Below are 21,304 nucleotides of genomic sequence, written 5' to 3' on the forward strand. Positions count from 1 at the left end.
TGGTCGACACATCCTCTACCTTTTCTAAAACCGCATTGTTCTTCCCTTAAAACTTTGTCTACAGCATGTCTCAGGGTATCTTACGCTAATCTCACTAAAAGGAAATTAGATGAATATGAAAGTCGTAGAGTAAATTTTAATGAAATTTTGAATAGCCTGATAGGAAGAAGACCGAACATGAATTTTGATGAACATTTAGTTAATATTATTGATAGTCATTTTGTGGAGGAGTTTGGGTTATGGGATGCTGGAGCTCGACGGGAAGATGTCCTCCGGGTTGTGCATTTGAATGCTTAAGGGCCAAATTCTTCCCTGGATGATATACAGCTTATATGTAGGAATTCTCGCCCAGGAATTATTGGCTTATGTGAACCGTTGTTAAATGAAAAGAACCAACTAATTTTGGATATACCTGGATATAATTCAATATTTCTAAATAGAAATATAGCAAAAAAGAAGAGGCTAGGATTTTATGTATTGAGTAATCTGGCAGTTGTAAGAAGAAATGATCTGCCTACAAATGTTGAACGGGTGTTTGAATCTCTGTGAATAGAATTGGCCACTAGCTCCAAAGAAAACATAATAACTGGTGAAATATACAGATCTCCAGGAGGATAAACGAAACAATTTATGGAAATATTAGAGAATGTTAATGGGAAAGTATTGTCTGAAAAGACAGAAATAATTCTAATGGGTGATTTTAACGTTGACATGATGCATATGTCATCGAGTCAGGCTTGTGATATACTGGCGCTAGTAATCTCAATCGCTTTAACTCCCTGTATAAATGAGAAATCTGGGGAAGGTAAACAGGAAGGGTGTGCGAAAGCACAGGATGGCTGGCCCCCAACCCCCCATTGCACTTCCTGGCTGAAGGGCCAAGAAACGGAGATCAGCACCGCCGGTAAGGACTGTTAAGTCTAATGCCGTATCCTTTACCTTTTTTTCTTTACCTTATCAGATACATCGGATCATTTCCCAGTAGGAGTTTTACTTCCACTCCTCCAGCTTACCTGCCGAATAGCCCCTGATAATAAACCAAGATTCCGATATACACCACCAAACATTGAAAAGCTCAAAGATGATTTATTCACTTAGTCACGGGAGTTTACAATACTTGAGAGGTTGAGCCTAGAAAATTATAATAAGGTATTTGATTTTTTTATAAAACAGTAAAGGAGAAATCTATCCACCATTGCCGAACACCCCAACCAAGTCTTTATAAGAGATCAACACCCATAGCCCAATGGACTACGGCTGGAATACTGAAGTCAATAAAGAAGAAACATAACCTTTGGAAAGAGCATAGGAACAGACCAAGTGATGCTAAATTAGAGGCTTTTAAACTATACCGGAAGATGCTTAAAACTCTGATTCGAAAAGCTAAAATTACATATTTTTCCCGAAGGTTTGCGGATAAAGGCAAAAATATTAAGAAAACTTGGGATGTAATTAAAGAAGTTACGCAACCATTGGCAAGTCCTCGGAAGCTCCTTAAGTCACTTAATGTTCAGAATCAGCTTTTCTTGGATGAAGACCAAGTGCGAGATCAGATAACTAAATTTTTTGCTGAGGTTGGGCGTTAAGTGTGGTTCCTTGTTCAAGTTCTAGATCTTGGAAACAGTTCCTCGGTCCTTCCTCTGCAAAGTCGATGGTTCTTGAGTCAGTTACTGAGCAGGAACCGATAATAATAATTTCGGATTATTACCAAATTCCTGCCAAATTAATTAAACAGATTCTTCCCTCAATTATTACACCACTGTGCAACTTGGTTAACCAGTCATTCAAGTTCGGAATATTCCCTCAGCGTCTCAAGTTGGCAAAAGTGATAGCACTATTTAATGGAGGTGACCGGGAGGACCTGGGAAACTATAGGCCTATATCTTTTCTGTTTGTTTTGTCTAAAATATTTGAAAAGGCTGTGCTAAAGCGTCTGCTGAATTTCCTTGAAGCGAAGAAGTTTTTACATCGGCACCAGTTTGTTTTTCGGGAGAAATACTCAGCAGAACACGCGTGTAATATGCTTCCTCATTTTGTACAACAGTCTTTAGACTTCGGCCTTATCCCTGCGGCAATATTCCTTGATGTGAAGATAGCTTCTGACAGCCTTTCACACGAGATACTTTTTGGCAAGTTGTCGCATCAAGGTGTTCGTGGAATAGCTCTTTCCTGGTTTTCTTCATTCCTAACTGGCCGATCCATTGCAGTTGAAGGTTCTGATGAGCATGTTCCAGTTAAATATGGAGTGCCAAAAGGCTATGTTCTTGGGCCCTCCCTTTTCCTCATATATGTCAACGACCTCTATCGACTATTTAGAAACCCACGATCTGATTTCTGTTGTCATTTGTGCCAGAAAGGAGATGCTTTGGTTGGAGCTTTGGATACGCCTGGTCAACATGAAGAACTCTTTGCGTTCGCCGACGTAAGCATCCTGGGGGCTGCAGCACTTGATGAATCATCCCTTATCTTCAAGCTACAATTGATGACAGAAAACATATATCGTTGGTTTCATGCAAATTTATTAGCTTTGAATGTAAGAAAATTGTTTCTTTTTATATTCTCCTACATAGGCAAAAGCTGCCCTACTGTGACAGGGCTTCAAACATCTAAGGGATCCATATCCCGCCAATCTGATTGGTTTGTTCAATTTCTTGGGGTACTTCTGGATGAAACTCTATCTTTCAAGCGGTATATTGAGTCAATGAGATTAAAGGTTTCTCGAGGCCTTGGAATTATTCGGAAGCTGAAGCAAGTCTTTCCTTTCTCTGTCCTTCGTCTTTTATACTTTTCTCTTATTTACCCTTATTCATGTTACTGATCGTCAGTGCGGATGTCTGCATTTCCATCTTTACTTGCACCTTTACATAATGTCTAACTGAAATCAGCAAAAGTTCTTCAGTCTACCCCCCATATTTCTGTTGAACTTCTGAAGATTAAAGATATTCATACATTACACCTCTCCCTCATTCCATTTCAGTATTTCCATGGCGACATTCCATAAAGTTTTTCCAGGCTTCTTGAGATTGTTAGGAATGTCAGTCCTTATGAAACTAGGAACCAGGATGATGTGCTAGTGCCATCCACCCCTACAGTGTCCTCGGACTTTGGTCTGATAGTTGCTGTCGGACATGCCTGGAATTCCATTCCAGTTGGGATTCAATGGTTCTGTACCATAGGCTCCTTCAAGAAACGATTGAAGAATTTTGTCATTAAGAAAATTAATTAAATTATAATGTTGATCAGTTATTTATATTTTTTATTTATTTAGATTTAATGTATTTAATTAATTATTTAGATTGAATTTAATTATTTAGATTTGGGTGGTTTGAGTCTTGGATCCTCGATGTATATTTCTTATTATTAAAAAAAAAAAAATTTAAGTAGGTGTTGCCGAAACCGGTTGTACTCGGGTGAGGACTGGTGAGCAGACTCTAAATATATTATAAGTTTGAATGTATTTAATAGTTATTAATATTTTGTTTTGTTGTTGTTTGTTTTTTCGAATAACGGGCCATTGAGCCCTTTGGAATATTTTTGTTTATTGATGGATTTATATTGATAATAAAAGGAAGTTGAACTTGAAGTTGATGAATGATCAGTTATTCTAGTTGGAATTCCAGATGTGGGAAAATAGACGAAACCATCAGATTAAAAAAAATCAAGATTAACCCCAATAAGATTTAATAGGTTAAAATTAAATTCACCTGCATAAATGCAATCTAAATTACTCGCTCTTATTGGTGACATAAAAGATTCAAAACCTTCAAAGAACTCCTCCGGAACAGCACCAGGACGCCAGTACACCAAGCAAAACAGAATATTTCTGTTTTCAAGATGCACCTCTCCGTAACAGTGTCTAACTTTTCCTTCAATCCAAAAGTCAAATTGTCCTTCTCCCTTTACGTTAGTCGATCCTTCAGTATGAGAGAAAGTCCACCCCGCTGTATCATAGTTCTAGTTTTTGAAATCGAAGAAAAACTTGGAAAAGGATGTGAGGAGAGAAGACTATCCACGGTAAGAAAAGATTCACGGACGCCAAGGTTTTCAATTCGACCATCACAAGACTTAAGAAAACTCGATACCTCTAAATACAATGACGTAATATGGCAATTCCATTGTGCAAGACACAGTGATAAATTATCCAATACAATTATGTTCCCAGTCATAATATCTATATATCTATATATATAAAAAAGTTGTTTGTGTGTTGCGTGTTGACTGACGTCATGCATGTTTGTCGACTGACGTCTTTATAAGGATTGAACCTTATACCGTCATGAAGTTGTTTGTCGACTCATGTCATGTTTGTTATGAAGTCAAAGGCTTTGTATATGACGTCATTATAAGTATATAAGAAGGCCTTTCAAAGAAAATATTTTAACATAGATTTTAAAATGACAGAAGAACTTACAATGGCAAAAGCCGAGGAAGCAGCTCAAAGAGTCTATGCCAAAAGGCTTGCGGCTAATAGAGAAAATATGAAAAGAAAGCGTGCCGAGGAATCACAACAACAGCGTGAAAACAGGCTTGCAGCTAATAAAGAAAGTATGAAAAGAAAGTGCGACGAGGAATCACAGGCTAATAGAGAAAGTATGAAAAGAATGTGTGCCGAGGAATCACAACAACAGCGTAAAAACAGGCTTGCGGCTAATAGAGAAAGTATGAAAAGAAAGTGTGCCGAGGAATCACAACTACAGCGTGAAAACAGGCTTGCGTCTCAAAGAGAAATCACCAAAAGAAAGTGTGCCGAGGAATCACAAGAGCAACCTGAAAATTTTCGCCTGGCATTCAGGTACAGCCCAGTCGACGATTATAGCTTGAGTAGATGTGTTCAAATCGGGACTATGTCTAAAATTTGTCCCTATTGCAAGGCCTTGAAATTTAATGGTAAAACAATGGGGATGTGTTGCGCCTCAGGAAAAGTTAAACTTCCTCAACTGGCTGCACCACCAGAGCCATTGAAGACTTTGCTTACTGGAACTACGTCAGAATCTAAGCGTTTTTTGTTAAACATAAAAATGTAACTCATGTTTCCAAATGACGTCGATTGGTGCCCAAATCGAAAGTCAAGATCCCAATTCGATTAGTATTTGCAATCACCATCAACAAAGCTCAAGTGCAATCATTAAAAAAATGCAGTATAGATCTTAATACAGATTGTTTTTCCCATGGACAATTGTGCGTTGTATGTTCGAGGGTCCGTAAATCTGACAATCTATTTATATGCACTGACAATGAGACAGCGAAGAATGTTGTATATTCGCAAGTTTTAAGTAGTTAATTTGTATTGTATATGTATATCTATCTATCTATCTATCTATCCATCTATATGAAAATAAGTTGTATGTATGCATGTTTTTTATTTGTAAAAAGAACATTTGCTTAGCACGTCATTATAAGTATATAAGGCTTTGTATATGCACAGACAATGGGACAGCAAAGAATGTTGTAAATTCGCAAGTTTTACGTATTTAAAAACATATATATATATCTATCTATATTCACAGGTGGGACACAGGGACACAACTACAATGGAACATAAATAATATGGTGCGTAACGACGTAAATGCGTGGGGGGGGGGGGAGGGGGGGGGCACGAAGCGCCACCCCAACAGCTAGTTTACTATATTGCCATGGTTTAACATTTATATATGTAACATCATTCGCAATATTCGATGCCAAAAACTTATCCGCTTGAAAAGGGTTTATTTCAAACAGCCAAAGCTGTGAACGTCGGTTTATATTATTACTATGTGATGACATTTAATGGCATAATTCGAACAAGAGATTAACAGAAGAAAAAGTGTTTTTAAGTAAGAATACACAACCATATGCTAAAATATTGCATAAATGATACTTTTCAAACATAATGACATTAACATAGACAGAAAAAATGAAGAAAAAAAAGAAATACTAAAATGTGAAAAAAAGAAAACAGAAGAAGCAGAGTAAACATAGAAAACAGATAAGTCACGAGAATGGAAAAAAACTTGACTAAAACAAAATAACTAAACGACAATAAACTATGAACAAATGATAATACAAAATAAGGGAGCAATAATTTAGAAGATGTCGTTAAGCGACCACAGTTTTTGAGGAGATGAATCACTAGTCTCACGAAAAAGTTCCAACCTTGATCAGACCACACACATATATGCCCAAATTTATCTCTTGCCGCGTTTGGTATATCATGTTTCTCACGCGTAAGATTTTCACATACAAACATTCAAACTTTTGCTTGTTTTAGTTTTGCTTTGAACACAGCTTTGGCAATCTCTTTGCTACGAAATTTCATCAGAACTGTTGCTACTCTATCATGTCTGTCTGATGGGTTATTATTCATGCCTAGTCTAAGGACACTAATAATACCAAACTCAGCTATATTTACAAGATCCATTTTCTCACGTATTACACTCCGCATAGTACTGACTATGTCAACTGTGGCAGATTGCTTAACACCGTGAAATAAAATTAGTCTAGTTTCATCTTCTGTTCCAAATCATCCAGTTTATTTTCATACTGCTAACTTTATCTTCGAGTAAATTGATTCCTTTTAGGGATTTTTCCAGAAAAGCAAACTTGGGAGTATAATACACAGTAATTGCATGAAGGATCTCAGAAACAATAGCTTCGACCTGAAAGTTTCTATTCCCTTGTTCATTTGATTTTTCTTCTACCTTACGCTGAATATTCTTGCTAATATTTTCTTTCAAAAGTGGAATCTACCATCAGGCCTACGATTTTCTTCCATGCTATTTTGAGGTTCAGCTATTTTTAATACTTCTAGATAAATTTCTTGATATGAACGCAGTTCTTCAAACACTTTTTTTACTCCTTTTGTAACTTTCTGCGACGCCTCTCCTTTGTTTGACTCATAATCTAGTAGTTGACTCTCACTAATGAGTTGCTGATCATAGCAGAAAACCCGATACTTTATTATACGATTTGCAGTTTTCACCAACTCAAAAATCCTATCAGGCAAGAGGGGGTAACTCACGAACGTTGCTAAAGTAATGTCACCCGACCTGAAGTGATTAAATAGGACAGCCATGATAATGTTGAATAAGCCAACTAAAAAAGACTTACAAACAAGCGTGGCTTCTTTATTCCCCCCACTTTCTAATAAATAACTACTATATATCCAAAATACAGCTTTAATTATGCTTAATCATGTAACACATCTGATTATATAAGCGGTATTTCACCTGGCAAATATTCACAAGCATGTGCATGAACTATCCCACTCCCATTCCAGTATGGGATAAGTTGCAACTCACTTCTCACTTTTTTAACAAAATGGGAAGTGTGGGACTATCCCAAACAATTTAAGTACAAAAGTATAGCTGGTACAACGACACTTCTGTACGGTTCCCGCCCCCCTCTGAAAAGTTAAAAAACTCGACGGTTTTCATCACTTTTTTGCCAAAGAATAATAGGTTTTTTCCAAAAAAAAGACTATTTACTATCTTACTTGTATAGCTTCGCGGATATATTGTCTAATAGATACTGCTAATTGAAACTCGTTCTTCACGACTCTGTACTGATTAAGTCATTAAATCTCAGGGGATTTAGTGTCATTAGCAGTTAGATAAGACAATCAGATTAAACGTTTATTTCTTTATGTGTGCTTTGTAGAGACATCGAGAGTAAGTAATACCAATATTCCCCTCCTGTATGCTTTTGAACCAAAAACTACTTACGAACAGACTCACCACTACAATATAAAGCACCTTCAATATATTTTATAAAACAATTCGTATTTAGAACTCTCTCAGTTCATACTAAGAAGGGCATTGGGCGATCAAATGGGAATAACAAGAAGTTTGGCTGTGATTACATGTCATTTTCAACCCATTCAGTGAGATGGCTAATAGAAAATAATTCTATTGGTCCTAATATTGATTGATATGTTGCTATTGGTTAACCACGACAATCGGGTCATGGAATGGACTATTAGAGGGATTGTTCGTCAATTTCTGGTTGCATTCTTGGCAATTAGTTTGCTAAAGCGTTGTTTTCCTCTGCATTACTCCTAGCAGATAAATATATATTACCGGTTGCCACGGATTTCCCGTTCTCTACACTACACGATTGAGGCTCAGGGAAGGATTTTAAAGAGAGTGTTTCACAAAATTTCAGTTCCTGCTCGCGATCTCTTGGCAAGCACCTTAAATCTTGACAAAGTAAAACAGGCTGAAAAAGAGCAAGAGACATCTTATCACCCATCAGTTTGAACTCCGGAAGCATAAGACAACGCTCTTGACAAAGAAGAAAAAGAAACCAAGAGTGAAAATTGTTTGAGCGAAAAGTGATTTCTTGTTCTAGAAATGGTATATGTACCACGAGAAGAATCTCATCCTTCAGTCACCTTATCTTCAAATCTTTTAAATTCAGAAAATGCTTACGTGACTGTAAAACCCGGTTACTATGAAAACTTTATCCGCAATAACCGCTCTCTAAAAAACTTACATTTTGAAATTTATTTCAGTGAAGACTTTTTTTTTAGATTTGACTTCAATATTTATATATTTTCAGTTGATTGTCAAAAAATCTAACAGTGAAAAACCAAGTACAACTGAGGTGTTGTCCTAAAAGAATTGTGTACTACAAAACTTGCTTAGACACATAAATGTCTACATAAATGGGATGTTGGTGAACACAAGCAATAATCTTTCGAACTATGTAAGTTAGATACAATTAATTTCGATGAATCCAATGTCGTTTAGGCTATTGAGAGGTCCAGCTATTGGATATGAATATAAAACGGACTCTGAAACTATCAATATACTTATAGATGTGACAACTAAGGATTTATACTTGGTTGGGAAAATAAATCATGAGATATTTCGTATGCCTCAAAGGTTGACTCCCAATATTAGGATTCATATAAATCTACAACTGGCTCTGTCCAATTTTATTGTATTTGGCATTTCACCTGATGCAACAGTCTCTCTCACCTAGGCATTGCTTTATGCACAAAAACAGTTAATGAGTTTTGTAGCTTTGGCAATTGAAAAATTAAGAGCTAATGGAAATAATATCAAACTGCTCATTCCACATACAATCGTGAGTCAATGATGCATTTCTACGGTTTTAAATACTTACATCAACTCGTTATTTATCAATGGTAAAATTCCTTCGAAACTTGCTTTGGCTTTTAGAAAAAGTGCTGGTGCTTTAGAATCATGGACAAATTCACCACATAAAGTTGAAATGTTTGGACTTTCATCTCTTGTATATAAAGTAAACGGAATTCCACACTAAAACTGTGTGGTTTCTGTTTTCAGGGAACCACGGTTCCACGTGGTGGAACCACGTGGACCCACATGGGTTTATCTCAAACCCACATGCTTTGAGATAGAATTTTGTGCATATATTTGAACTTTTGTTCAAAAATAGTCCAAATATGATTGGCAGTTCCATAGCGCTAGGCCTACCTAATTAAAAAGTGATGTGGTTATAATTATTTTTTTTTATTTTTAGACCAGGGTATTTCGTGTAGAACGAGTTGTCGTAAAAACTTCGAAAGTGGCTCATTTGATTAAAAATTGCAAGTATTACTGCCTCTTTTAAGGCGTTGAAATAATAACCATTGAACGGGATCAACTCCAGGTTTGAGAACAAATATAGTAATTGAAAACTCATCTTAGTTTGGACTTTCGTAGCTATCACTTTATTACAGTTTTGAACAATAGAATTTCAGAAAAACGTAAGTTAATTTCTTATTATAGCCTGGGCTCCCAATTCTAGTGCTGAAACATTAGGCTATAAGAGCTTAGTCTGTAAGGAATATTATCCAAGGAATATTTCTCTCTAGGAAAAAAAAAATATTTTGTAATTTTTTTATGTGGTAAAAAAATATTTTATAACTTGTGTAAACAAAACTTTGGTAAATTACTAAATGATCATCTGATAAACAAGGCATTAAAAATTAATGATTTAACACATGATATAGATCGTTGACCTATAAAATTATATGCAGAAAGCATTGGAAGAATAACCAATGAATGGGACTAACATCAGATTTGAGAACAAATATAGTTATTAAAAACTTATTGCGTTTTGAACTGTCCTATCTATCACTTTATTATAGTTTTAAGCAGTAGAATTTAGGAAAAACGTAAATAAATTTATATTATATCATGGGCTGCCAATTTTATTACTGGAACATTTTATCAAATTTATCTGTAATACCACACCAAGGAATATTTCTCTATGGAAAAATAATCATTGGGGAAAATCTTTTGCAATTGTTCGACCAATTTATGGGGTTCAGCCCCATACAGTTAATTCCGTTAGAACGTATATATAGTTAATTCCCTTCAGTACTAAATATTTTATTGTTACAAATTATTTAAATAAAGAAACACATAGCCATATTATATTTAAGACCGGCAGAAACAAGTTCCTATGATAACAGATATAGTTTATGCAGTGTGATAACACAATTCCAAATGTAACTAATAAATTATAATCGTATATTTCAATTCTTAAGACGTGATGAATTGTGGAAATATTTATTTCATAAACCAAAAAAAGTTTGGTAATAAGAACAGTTGCAAATTTTTCACAGAATGTAACTTTTTCACTGAAATGTAACTCAAGACGAGCAGTAATTAATTCGTATTATAGATCATGTTCAAAACAAGCAGAAATTACTATTAAAGAATAAATAAAACCCAAAACGAACATATATTAAAAATAATGATTATAGCAAACAGAAAGATAACAGGGGTGAATAGAAATAAATAAATCTTAAATGTGTTGAATATTTTATTAGTTTATTTCCTGAGGTGCTTCATATGGAAGTGGTGGTTTTATAAACTTTATAGTGGGTTCAGTCGATTGGAGATCAAATTACTTATTATAATCTATAAGTATTTTTAAAGATTAATTAAAACATCGACATGGAATTGATCGTAACACCACTGTAAGTAAAGTCTGGCACTCTTTACTCTAGTCATGTATTTATTTTTCATTTGTGCCATTGATCTTAGTTCTCGGCGTTCTTAAGTGGTGGATTTCTACGCTTGCCATTTTGTCGCTTTCTTGGAGTTCATTGTTATTTGGAAAGTGTAATTTTTTCTTTATCTTCAGAAACTTTTTGCAGCTCTTGACTTATCCATCTATATGAGTGACTAGGTCTTCTGACCGGGAACAGCACATTCTTTTACTGGGAAGGCTGTGATATCAAGACAGTAACACAATTTTCTAAAAAACCTATCAAGTCCTTTAAAACTTCATCTGAAGCTGATACCGACTAAATATGTACTACAACTAAATTTGCTGCTACTACTTTCACTGTTATTATTACTGTTACTGCTATTACTGCCACTAAAATTAAGCATAGAAAGCTGAGAAATTTGGGGAATATTGAAACGGTATAGAGGTAAACCAAAACACAACATGTGCATACGGGTTGTCAAGAGGATGAGTTGGCAATGCTTCAGGAACGGTTTATGGTAAAAATTTAAAACTTTTGAAGCGTGTTGGGGGTGGGGGGATGTCTAAGAAAACTAAAGGGGTTACGTGCATCCTGCTACTAATGCTCTTACTACAGCTACATTGTATGTCTCAAAAGTATGGGTTATGTCAAGCTCTATCATTCCTGCAACATCACTTGAGAGATCTATGACAGACTCAGTGTTGTCCTCGCCTCCTTCTTCTTCGTCACTGACTACCCCCACATCAGGACGAATTATAACCACGTCAGTCTCTTCCTCTGCTTCAGTTAGTTCTTCTAGTATAAATACAGTTCCTTTAACCGAAAGCATCGTTGGGGAGCAATCTGCAAACTAAAACATAAGATCCATAAGACATTTTGTGGTACTGAGACGGTCAACGTTCCAAATTAAGAACACTTTTAGTTATCAGATAATGTATCCTTACTCGGTTGATATTTTAAAATAGCTCTTCATAGATCCATAGATAAGGTATATAGATATAGATTTTTTTTAAAATAAAAGCAAGATTTTTCGATCACTCATCTTTGGAGGTATTTTACCCGAAACTATTGGTTCAAAAATCTGAAATTTGCAAGACTTTTCTGAAGGAAAACTCAACCGATTCTAATTCAAGGTAGGCCTATCTAAAATTCGAGATGGTTAATAATCGGTGTTTTATTTCAATGAAAAGCTTAAAACTTGCCAAGGCTGGTATGCTCCAGGCCAAAAAAAAAGACTTTCCCAAATGGGAATGTTGGGTGCTGATGGGTTAAGACATTTATTTAACTTTGATTAAAGCAGAAACCAGCCCCCTAGCATTCTGCATTTTGAAGGGGATAGGAAGAGCCATACTAATTTGTTGCCAATTATGTTCATTCTAAGGTACATACATATAAGTATAGAGTTCATTTTAAGTTTGACTTCATTCTTCATTTTATTTTTTGTTTGTTTTAGAAAAGAAAAATCATTCATTGTATTTTCTCTTTGTTTCAAGTTTAGCCTCATTATAAGTTAAAATCTTTAAAGTTTGAATTCTCTCTTCCTTTTGTTGAAAAAAATTTATATAAACATAAAACAAGTAAAAAAATTATTTAACACGTTTTAATATGAAGCGGGGGCAAGTTCTTGGAAAATTTAGAATACAAATTGGCTAGTTCTTGGATGTTTTGAACAAATTTTCTTTTATTACCAAAACGTTTAGACTGAAACTAAATCAATTGCAATTATTGAAACAGTTTTTGATAACGAACTGCAGCAAGGAGTGACCCGGCTCATTAGTGACCAAAACCCTAAACGAGAGCTAAGAGCTCATACGGCACTTTTGACAAGGTTGGAAGAGCCAAGAGCCAAGAGCTCAAATGGCGTGAGGTGTATCAAAATTTTAAGAATCCTTCAGCCCCCCAGATGATCAAAGCGGGAAAAACGACTTTATCAAGTCAATTTGTGCAGCTTCCTGACACACCTACGAATTTTCATCGTCCTAGCACGTCCAGAAGCACCAAACTCACCAAAAACACTGAATCCAACACCCCTAACTTCCCCTAAGAGAGAGGATCCAGTCTGGTTACGTCAATCATGAATTTACGACATTTATAAGCGTTTTCCAAGATTTCTGGCTTCCCCCTACAACTTCCCCCAATCTTAGCAGATCTGGTCAGTATTTGAAATAGAAGCCTTCTAAATATAAAATATCAAAGATCCGATCACACGTTCTTAAGTTAAAAATACCTCAATTTTTCCAATTTTTCCAAATTAATAACCCGCAGCTCCCCCAGAGAGAACGGATCCCTTCCAACTATTTCAATTACGTATCTATAGCTTGTGGTTATTCTTCCTATCAAGTTTCATCCCCATCCCTCCACTCTAAGCATTTTCCAAGATTACGGTTTCCCCCTCCAACTCCCCCAATGTCACTGAATCTGGTCGAGACTTAATTTGAGAGTTCTAAGGCACAAGATACCTCTGAATTTCAAATTTCATTAGGATCTGATAAACCCGATAGTAAATTATAAGTACCTGATTTTTTCTAATTTTTCCGAATTACTCCCCCCCCCCCAACTCCACCAAAGAGAGTGAATGCAGTCTATTTATGTCAGTCAGTTCTCTTGACTTGTGCTTATTCTTCCCAGGGATCCCAAGGATCCCTTCCAATTATGTCAATCACGTATCTATAGCTTGTAGCTATTCTTCCTATTAAGTTTCATCCCGATCCCTCCACTCTAAGTGTTTTCTAAGATTTTTGGTTCCCCCCTCCAACTCCCCCCAATGTTACTGGATCTGGTTTGGATTTAAAATGAGAGTTCTAAGGCACAAGATCCTTCTAAATTTCAAATTTCATTAAGATCTGATCACCCGTTAGTAAATTACAAATACCTCATTTTTTCTGATTTTTCCGAATTACTCCCCTCCCCAACTCCACCAAAGAGAGTGGATGTGGTTCATTTATCTCAGTCACTTTTCTTGACTTGTGCTTATTCTTCCCACCAAGTTTCATTCTGATCTCTCCACTTTCAGCATTTTCCAAGATATCAGGTCCCCCCCTCCCAATGACACTGGATCCAGTCAAGATTTAAAATAAGAGATCTGAGTTTAAAGGTGCTTCCAAATATAAAATTTCATAAAGTTCCGATCATTTCTTCGTAAGTTAAAAGTACCTCATTGTTTTACGTTTTAGAATTACCCTCCCCCTCCAACTCCCCAAAAGAGAGAGGATCCATTCCGTTTATGTCAATCACGTATCTAGGACTTGTGCTTATTTTTTCCACCAAGTTTCATCCTGATCCCTCCACTCTAAGCGTTTTCTAAAATTTTAGGTCCCCCCCAACTCCAGCAAATTTCACCAACTCCATTCGAGATTTAAAATAAGAGGTCTAAGAAACGACATCCTTCCAAACTTCAAATTTCATTAAGATTTGATTACTCCTTTGTAAGTTGAAAATACCTCATTTTTTCTAATTTTTAAGAACTAACCCTCCCCCCAACTTCCCCAAAGAGAGGGGATCCGTTCCGGTTATGTCAATCACGTATCTAGGACTTTTGATTATTTTTCCCACCAATTTTCATCCCGATCCCTCGGCTCTAAGCATTTTTCAAGATTTTATACTCCCCTCCAACCCCCCCCCCCCTAATGTCACCGGATACGGTCGGAATTTAAAATTAGAGTTCTGAGACACTATATCTTTCAAAGCTTCAAATTTCAATAAGATTCAATTGCTCATTCCTAAGTTAAAAATACCTCATTTTTCAGAAGTAACCCTCTCCCCAACTCCCCCAAAGAGAGTAGATCGATTCTAGTTATGTCAATCACATATCTAGGACTTGTGCTTATTTTTCCCCCAAGTTTCATCCCAATCCCTCCACTCTAAGGGTTTTTCCAAGATTTTAAGCTCCCCACCCCAACTCCTCCCAATGTAACCTGATCCAGTCTGGATAGAAAATAAGAGCTGTGAGAGACAATAGCCTTCCCAAGATCAAATTTCATTAAGATCCGATTACCCGTTCGTAAGTTAAAAATACCTTCTTCTATTTTTTTCTGATTTAACCCCTCCCCCCATATGGTTGAATCGGGGACACGACAATTTCTAATTTAATCTGGTCTAGTTCCTGATATACCTGCCAAATTTCATCGTCCTAGCTTACGGTTTGACAGACAGATTGACAGAATTTACGATCGCTATATGTCACATGGTTAATACAAAGTGCCATAAAAACGGAATTTTGATACCAATAGTTACACCAAAGAATTGTATTTTAATGCTGATTTTAAATATATAAGTTTTATGAAGTGTAGTCTTACCCATCAGAAGTTACGACCTAGATAAAATTTGCTTTATTTTAGAAAAAAGAGAAAAACACCCCCTAAAAGTCGTAGAATTCTGTATTTTTTGTCAGAAGCAAGATCGTGGATGCGTGTGTATTTGCTTGTTTTTTTTTCAGGGGTAACCGTATCGACCCAGTTTTCCTAGTATGTCACGAGAGGACTCCTTCTAACGGAAATTAAAAGTTCTAGTGCCCGTTTCAAGTGACAAAAAAATGGGGGGGGGGCGAATAGGCCCCCTCCAATGCTTATTTTTTCCCAAAGAAACCGGATCAAAATTTTATGATAAACACTTTGTTCAGCATAGTCTAAAAACCTAATAACTATTTTTTTGGGGACGACTTAATCCACCACAGTCTCCGGGGGAGGGGCTGCAAGCTACAAACTTTGACCATTGTGACAGACGTTTTCAGGGAGACTTTTTCGCGTTGGGGTGGGAATGAGGCGGGAGGTTACGTGGGAGGATCTTTCGGTGGAGTAATTTATCATGAGGTAAGAGAATTCTTATGAGGGGGGTGCAGGATTTTCTAGCTTTATTTAAGAAAACAAAGAGAGAATAAATAAAAAACGTTTTATCAGCTGGAAGTAAGGAGTAGCACTAAAATTCATACGAACAGAAAATATAACGTATATAAAAGGGTTTGTGTCCTCCATAAAAACTTGTTCTTTAAGCTAAAGTATTTTTCGTAATTTCAACTATTTATTCTACGGCCTTTGTGATTCAGGGGTCATTCTTAGAGAATTGGGACAAAGATCAAGCTTTAATTTAAAGAGGAAGGTATTGACGAGATATACTACTACTAATGCTAATAACTTACTGCAGCCCCAGGCCGCCTGAGGCCAACACAGCTACGCACGCACCTCCTCCAACCAAATCTATTCAAAGCGTCCCTCTTTACCCCTCCCAGGAAGTTTCTCTTCCTTTAAATTTCTTATTTAAGACATACTCCCAACCCAGACGAGGACGACCTGCTTTTCATGTAGCCCCAGACGGTTGGCGCCAAAAAGGACAAACTTCAGCAATATGTCATCCTTCATCCGTAGAACGTGACCTAGCCATCTCAACCTTTATTCCGTTATATCCCTAGAAAGTGGGATTGAACCACATTTTTCGTTCAACCTACAGTTTGAAATACAGGCAGTCAGCCGGGTACTCAGAACAATCCGTAGGCATAAGCGTTTTATTCTATTTATTCTACGGCCTTTGCAATTCAGAGGTCATTCTTAAGGAATTGGGACAAAATTCAAGCTTTAGCGTAAAGAGCGAGGTTAATTCTAAAGACGGAACAGTACAGCAAATCACTAAAAATAGTAATTCAACAAACAGAATAGTGTAAAGAGAGTGTAAACATAGTGTAAAGACAGAAAAGTTTAGTGTAAAGACAGAACAGTACAGCAATTGACTAAAAATAGTAATTTAACAAATATAATAGTGTAAAGACAGTGTAAACATAGTGTAAAGACAGAAAAACTTAGTGTAAGGACAGAACAGTACAGCAAATCACTAAAAATAGTAATTTAACAAACAGAATAGTGTAAAGAGAGTGTAAACATAGTGTAAAGACAGAAAAGTTTAGTGTAAAGGAAGAACAGTAGAGCAAATCACTAAAAATAGTAATTTAACAAACAAAATTGTGTAAAGAGAGTGTAAACATAGCGTAAAGACAGAAAAGTTAAGTTTAAAGATAGAACAGTACAGCAAATCACTAAAAATAGTAATTTAACAAACAGAATAGTGTAAAGAGAGTGTAAACATAGCGTAAAGACAGAAAAGTTAAGTGTAAAGATAGAACTGTACAGCAAATCACTAAAAATAGTAATTTAACAAACAGAATAGTGTAAAGAGAGTGTAAACATAGCGTAAAGACAGAAAAGTTAAGTGTAAAGATAGAACAGTACAGCAAATCACTAAAAATAGTAATTTAAAAAACAGAATAGTGTAAAGATTGCCAAAGAAAACTATATTTCAAAGCAGGGGCGTAACTCCAGCTTTCTTATCAGGGGTCAGAGAGAACCTCATCTGCAAAGTCAAAGGGTATGGGCTATATAATAATTTATCTCCAAATTATTAAGGGGAGACTGCCTCCTTGCCTCTCACAACTGACGTCAGTACTTCAAAGGTAAAATAAACCGTATTATGGTGGTTGGTGTCACCTGCTTTTAGCATATTTCTACTGAATTTCATCCACTTTTTTAAATTTGGCGCCTGCTATTGCCAAAAAATATAACATATGTTTATCATACTTTCATATCTTAGCGTAAATTTAGCATATGGACCATAACAGCAGAAAAATCGAAAAAAAAAATTATGAACACACTTAACTCACTAAGAATCAGAATCAGTGTCGACAAATTGTGCCGTTGTCAACAGTTTAAGCGTATCAAAGCATTCATCTGAAAATCTAGTCCACTGCAAATTTGGAGAATTTTGTACATCTAGCCATAATCTTATCCCTCGATGAGGGATATGACCACGAATAAGTAAAGCAGAAATGAAAAGGGCAGAATTTGTAATAAGGGCCAGACATGCTGGAAATCTTAAAGGACTTGCCTCCGAAAAGCAGTAAGTACTGACGAGAATGATATGTGATTGTCTGAACGTTTTAAGCGGAGGCGTTCACAATCATATATATCTTGAAATTTAGGATACTACGGAACTCTAAATTTTAATGAAAAAGGCCATCAGGTTTAGCTTTACAGTTTTTGGCAATAGCAGGTGCCAAATTAAAAAACCGGATGAAATTCAGTAGAAATATGCTAAAAGCACGTGACACCAACCACCATAATAAGGTTTATTTTACCTTTGAAGTACTGACGTCGGTTGTGAGAGGCAAGGAGGCAGTCTCCCCCTAATAATTTGGAGATAAATTATTATATAGCCCATACCCTTTGACTTTCCAGATGAGGTTCTCTCTTACCCCTGATAAGAAAACTGGAGTTACGCCCCTGCTTTGAAATACAATTTTCTTTGGCAATCCGCAGATTGTAAAAGCAAATTTCTGCTGATTTGTCTTTGCACTTAAATCAATCAATTTATTCAATGAATAAATTCCTAAAAAAGACGATTTAAAATTGTCTCCCCCGTTTAGCTCTATGTCCAGGAAAAAACAGAGAAGAAGCAAAAATGAAACAAATTTAAAAAAATACAACATTTTCAACATAAAATATTCTGAACCTCATGAAATTTAACACAAGTGAAGAAAATAGTAAAAAAAAAACTTGAAATCATCGTTAAAAATCATCCACTTTAAAAATATCCCAAACTACGATCTTGGCGAGGGACTACTACATGAGTTCAACGTAGCAACACTGACGAAAATATGGAAGTGCCCTAAAAATTGCATAGTTTTGAAACAATTGAAAACAAATCTTAGAAACTATTGGTTTTTCTAGTGTGAATAGCCCTAAGGAAGGTTAAAGGGAAAAAAAATTATTTTGATATTATTGGTACTTTAAATCAAAAGGAGTCGAAAATCTAGTTTTCCCTGGATTCAGCAGAATGTTAAAGCAAAATTTTCCCTTATTTATTTACACCGTTCAATGTAGCAACACTGACAAAATATACAACTGCTTTTAACTGCGTGATTTTGAAACAACTGCAAACAAATCAGAGGCAACGCTATAGTGTTGCCTACAAAAAAGGTCAGGAGGCTCCAATGTTTTGTTGGAGGCACTTCATATGGAAAATGTGGTCGTATAAACTTCGTAGGGGTTCATTCGATTGGAAATCGGAAGTTCTAGTGCCCTTTTTAAGAGTCAAAAGTGATCAGAGTGCATCTAGCCCCTTTCCTCTTAGGCTCTCTTTACCCCAAATATATCCGTTAAAAACTTTGATATAGCCATTTACTCAAAAATAGTTCAAACACCAGATAACAAAAGCTCTGGATGGCACAATCCCTCAGAACCCCTGGACAATTATTTTAAGTTCATTTTCTGGGGCAGGTTGGATGCTTATGTAAGGGGTGTAAGCTTAGGAGGTGGCTCATTTGATTCGAAATTGAAATTTTTAGTTGCCTTTTTAAGTAAAAAGTTAAGTAACACTCTCTTTCCTCAAATAAATCTAATCAAATTTTGAACTAACCAACCTGTTTAAACAGTCCAACAATCAGATAACTAAAGTTTCGGGGTCAGCTTACCCTCCCCCCACCTCCCAAGAGCTCAGAGCAAGGGTTGTAAGTTCAGCCAATAGTGAGGCCTTAATAACTTTTATGACCCCCCATTGCCACTACTCTTTTCTTCCTTAGTGGTTTAAGCTCGCGAAGAAGTTTAAGAGGGATTCCCTCAAGCTGTAGGTGTTATTAATCGTCCTCAAGATGCAGATGTTTGTTGTGTAAGAGGGATTGGTTTTCTTAAGAGTTTTTTTAAGATATTTTGCTTCAAGACGTTTCAAGATGCATCAAGATGTTTTTAATTCATTTAATTCTTTTCATTCTTCAAGACGTTTTTCAAGACGTCTTAAAACATTTTTAAGACATCATTCTTCAAGATGATTTTCAAAACTTTTCAAGACGTTTTTTAAGACATTTTTCTTGAAGAAATTTTCCAAAACATTTCAAGACGTTTTTAGAAACATTTTTTAAGACGTTTCAAGATTTCTTCATGACTTCTTTCTTCAGGACCTACTACTCGAGTGGAAAACCCCAGCGTGTCAAAAAGGATAGGGCGCACGTGATTAATACGTACTGACAGTGCATGCGCGGTATGTTATATAAGATGTTAAGATACGTTTGTTTTCTTTAAGATTTCATTTTATTCAAGGTGCTATTCTCTTCTTCAAGATTTTTTTCTTTAGAGGTTATTTTTTAGAGATTTATTGTTTTTGAAGATTTCATTTGTTACAATATTTTTTTCGAGAGATATTCTTCAAGATTTTATTCTCAGGGAGCCTTTATAATCCAAAGATTTTCGTCTGCTTTAGGATTCGAGTGTAAGACAAGAGATGGCCCCAAGGGAGTTTTGTTTGAACCACCTGGACCAATGTAAAATTGATATTGTTATGGTTTGGGAGATAATTTCCAGTGAAAATGATTCGATAAAGCTATGGTTTGCGTGTTTCCAATCAAATCCCCTCTAGAATACATAATGTTTCTTGATCCGTTGGGCCTTCCTGTTAGTTAAGTAATGGCTTAAGTGGTATTATCAGGGAGCACTGTAGACTGTTCATAGTGTTTTTTATTTAGCAATGGAGTCTTTCACTCTATTGGAACTTGAGTGCACTTTCAGAGGGGAAATAAAACCAGGAGTGTCCTTATGGATAGAACATGGTGCACCTTCACATACGGTCAAAAGTCTATCTTTTCCTCTTCGCTACATAGGATTTTACATATATATTAGAGGCAATGTTCAACGAGAAGACCTAATTACATAGGCTACAAGATCCATATATTGCATTACTGAAATATATTGAAGATTCATCGTGGAACAAGGAATCTAAGGAATGAAGGCTTTTTTTTGCAAATACAAGTTTTTTTAATGAGCGAAACCACGGTTTCACTCAGGACATACAAGGACAAACACAGAGACAGGCACGGAGAAAGAAGGACACACACATACAAACAGAGCCAAACACAAAAGTAGACGAAGATAGACAGAGAGATGCATACACAGAGTCAAACAAACAGGCATGGTGGTACAAATAAAAACAAAAAACACAGAGAGTCAGGCATAAACACACAAAGATAGATACAGAGATAGGCAAACATGCAGGCAAACACTGTCACTGTGAGAGACCTTACATGTGAGAGAGTCTGAACCTATTTGCTTATGCGTGTTTTTTTCTCTCTCTGTCATGTTTATGCGCGTTTGACTGTACTTTTATCTGTGTTTGTGTCTATCTAGTTGAGTTTATGATTCACTCTGTGCGTCTATGTGTGTTTTTTTGTCTCTCTCTCTGACTTCTTCCCTGTATGTTTGACTGTGCGTTTGCCTATCTCAGTTTCTATCTTTGCGTGTTTGTGTGTCTTGTTCTTTGTGTTTATATGTGTTTTTTTCTTCTTGCTATCACAACGTGCCAATGTTTTCCCTGTCTCAGTGTCTATCTTTC

General features: G+C 36.0%; 1 protein-coding gene across 6 annotated transcripts in view; it reads right to left on the reverse strand.

Moving 5' to 3' along the window:
* The window catches only part of LOC136031149 (hemicentin-1-like), a gene marked incomplete at its 5' end in the record, with an annotated part of 290,871 nt that overhangs the window by 206,137 nt on the left and 63,430 nt on the right, over positions 1 to 21,304 (reverse strand). The window contains 1 exon segment of one of the 6 annotated variants that reach the window (XM_065710471.1): positions 6,897 to 11,795. In XM_065710471.1, coding sequence (XP_065566543.1) covers positions 11,526 to 11,795 — 270 coding nt within the window. 6 annotated transcript variants of the gene reach the window in all.

This window comes from Artemia franciscana, chromosome 9 (genome assembly GCF_032884065.1).
Source record: "Artemia franciscana chromosome 9, ASM3288406v1, whole genome shotgun sequence".
NCBI lineage: Eukaryota > Metazoa > Arthropoda > Branchiopoda > Anostraca > Artemiidae > Artemia > Artemia franciscana.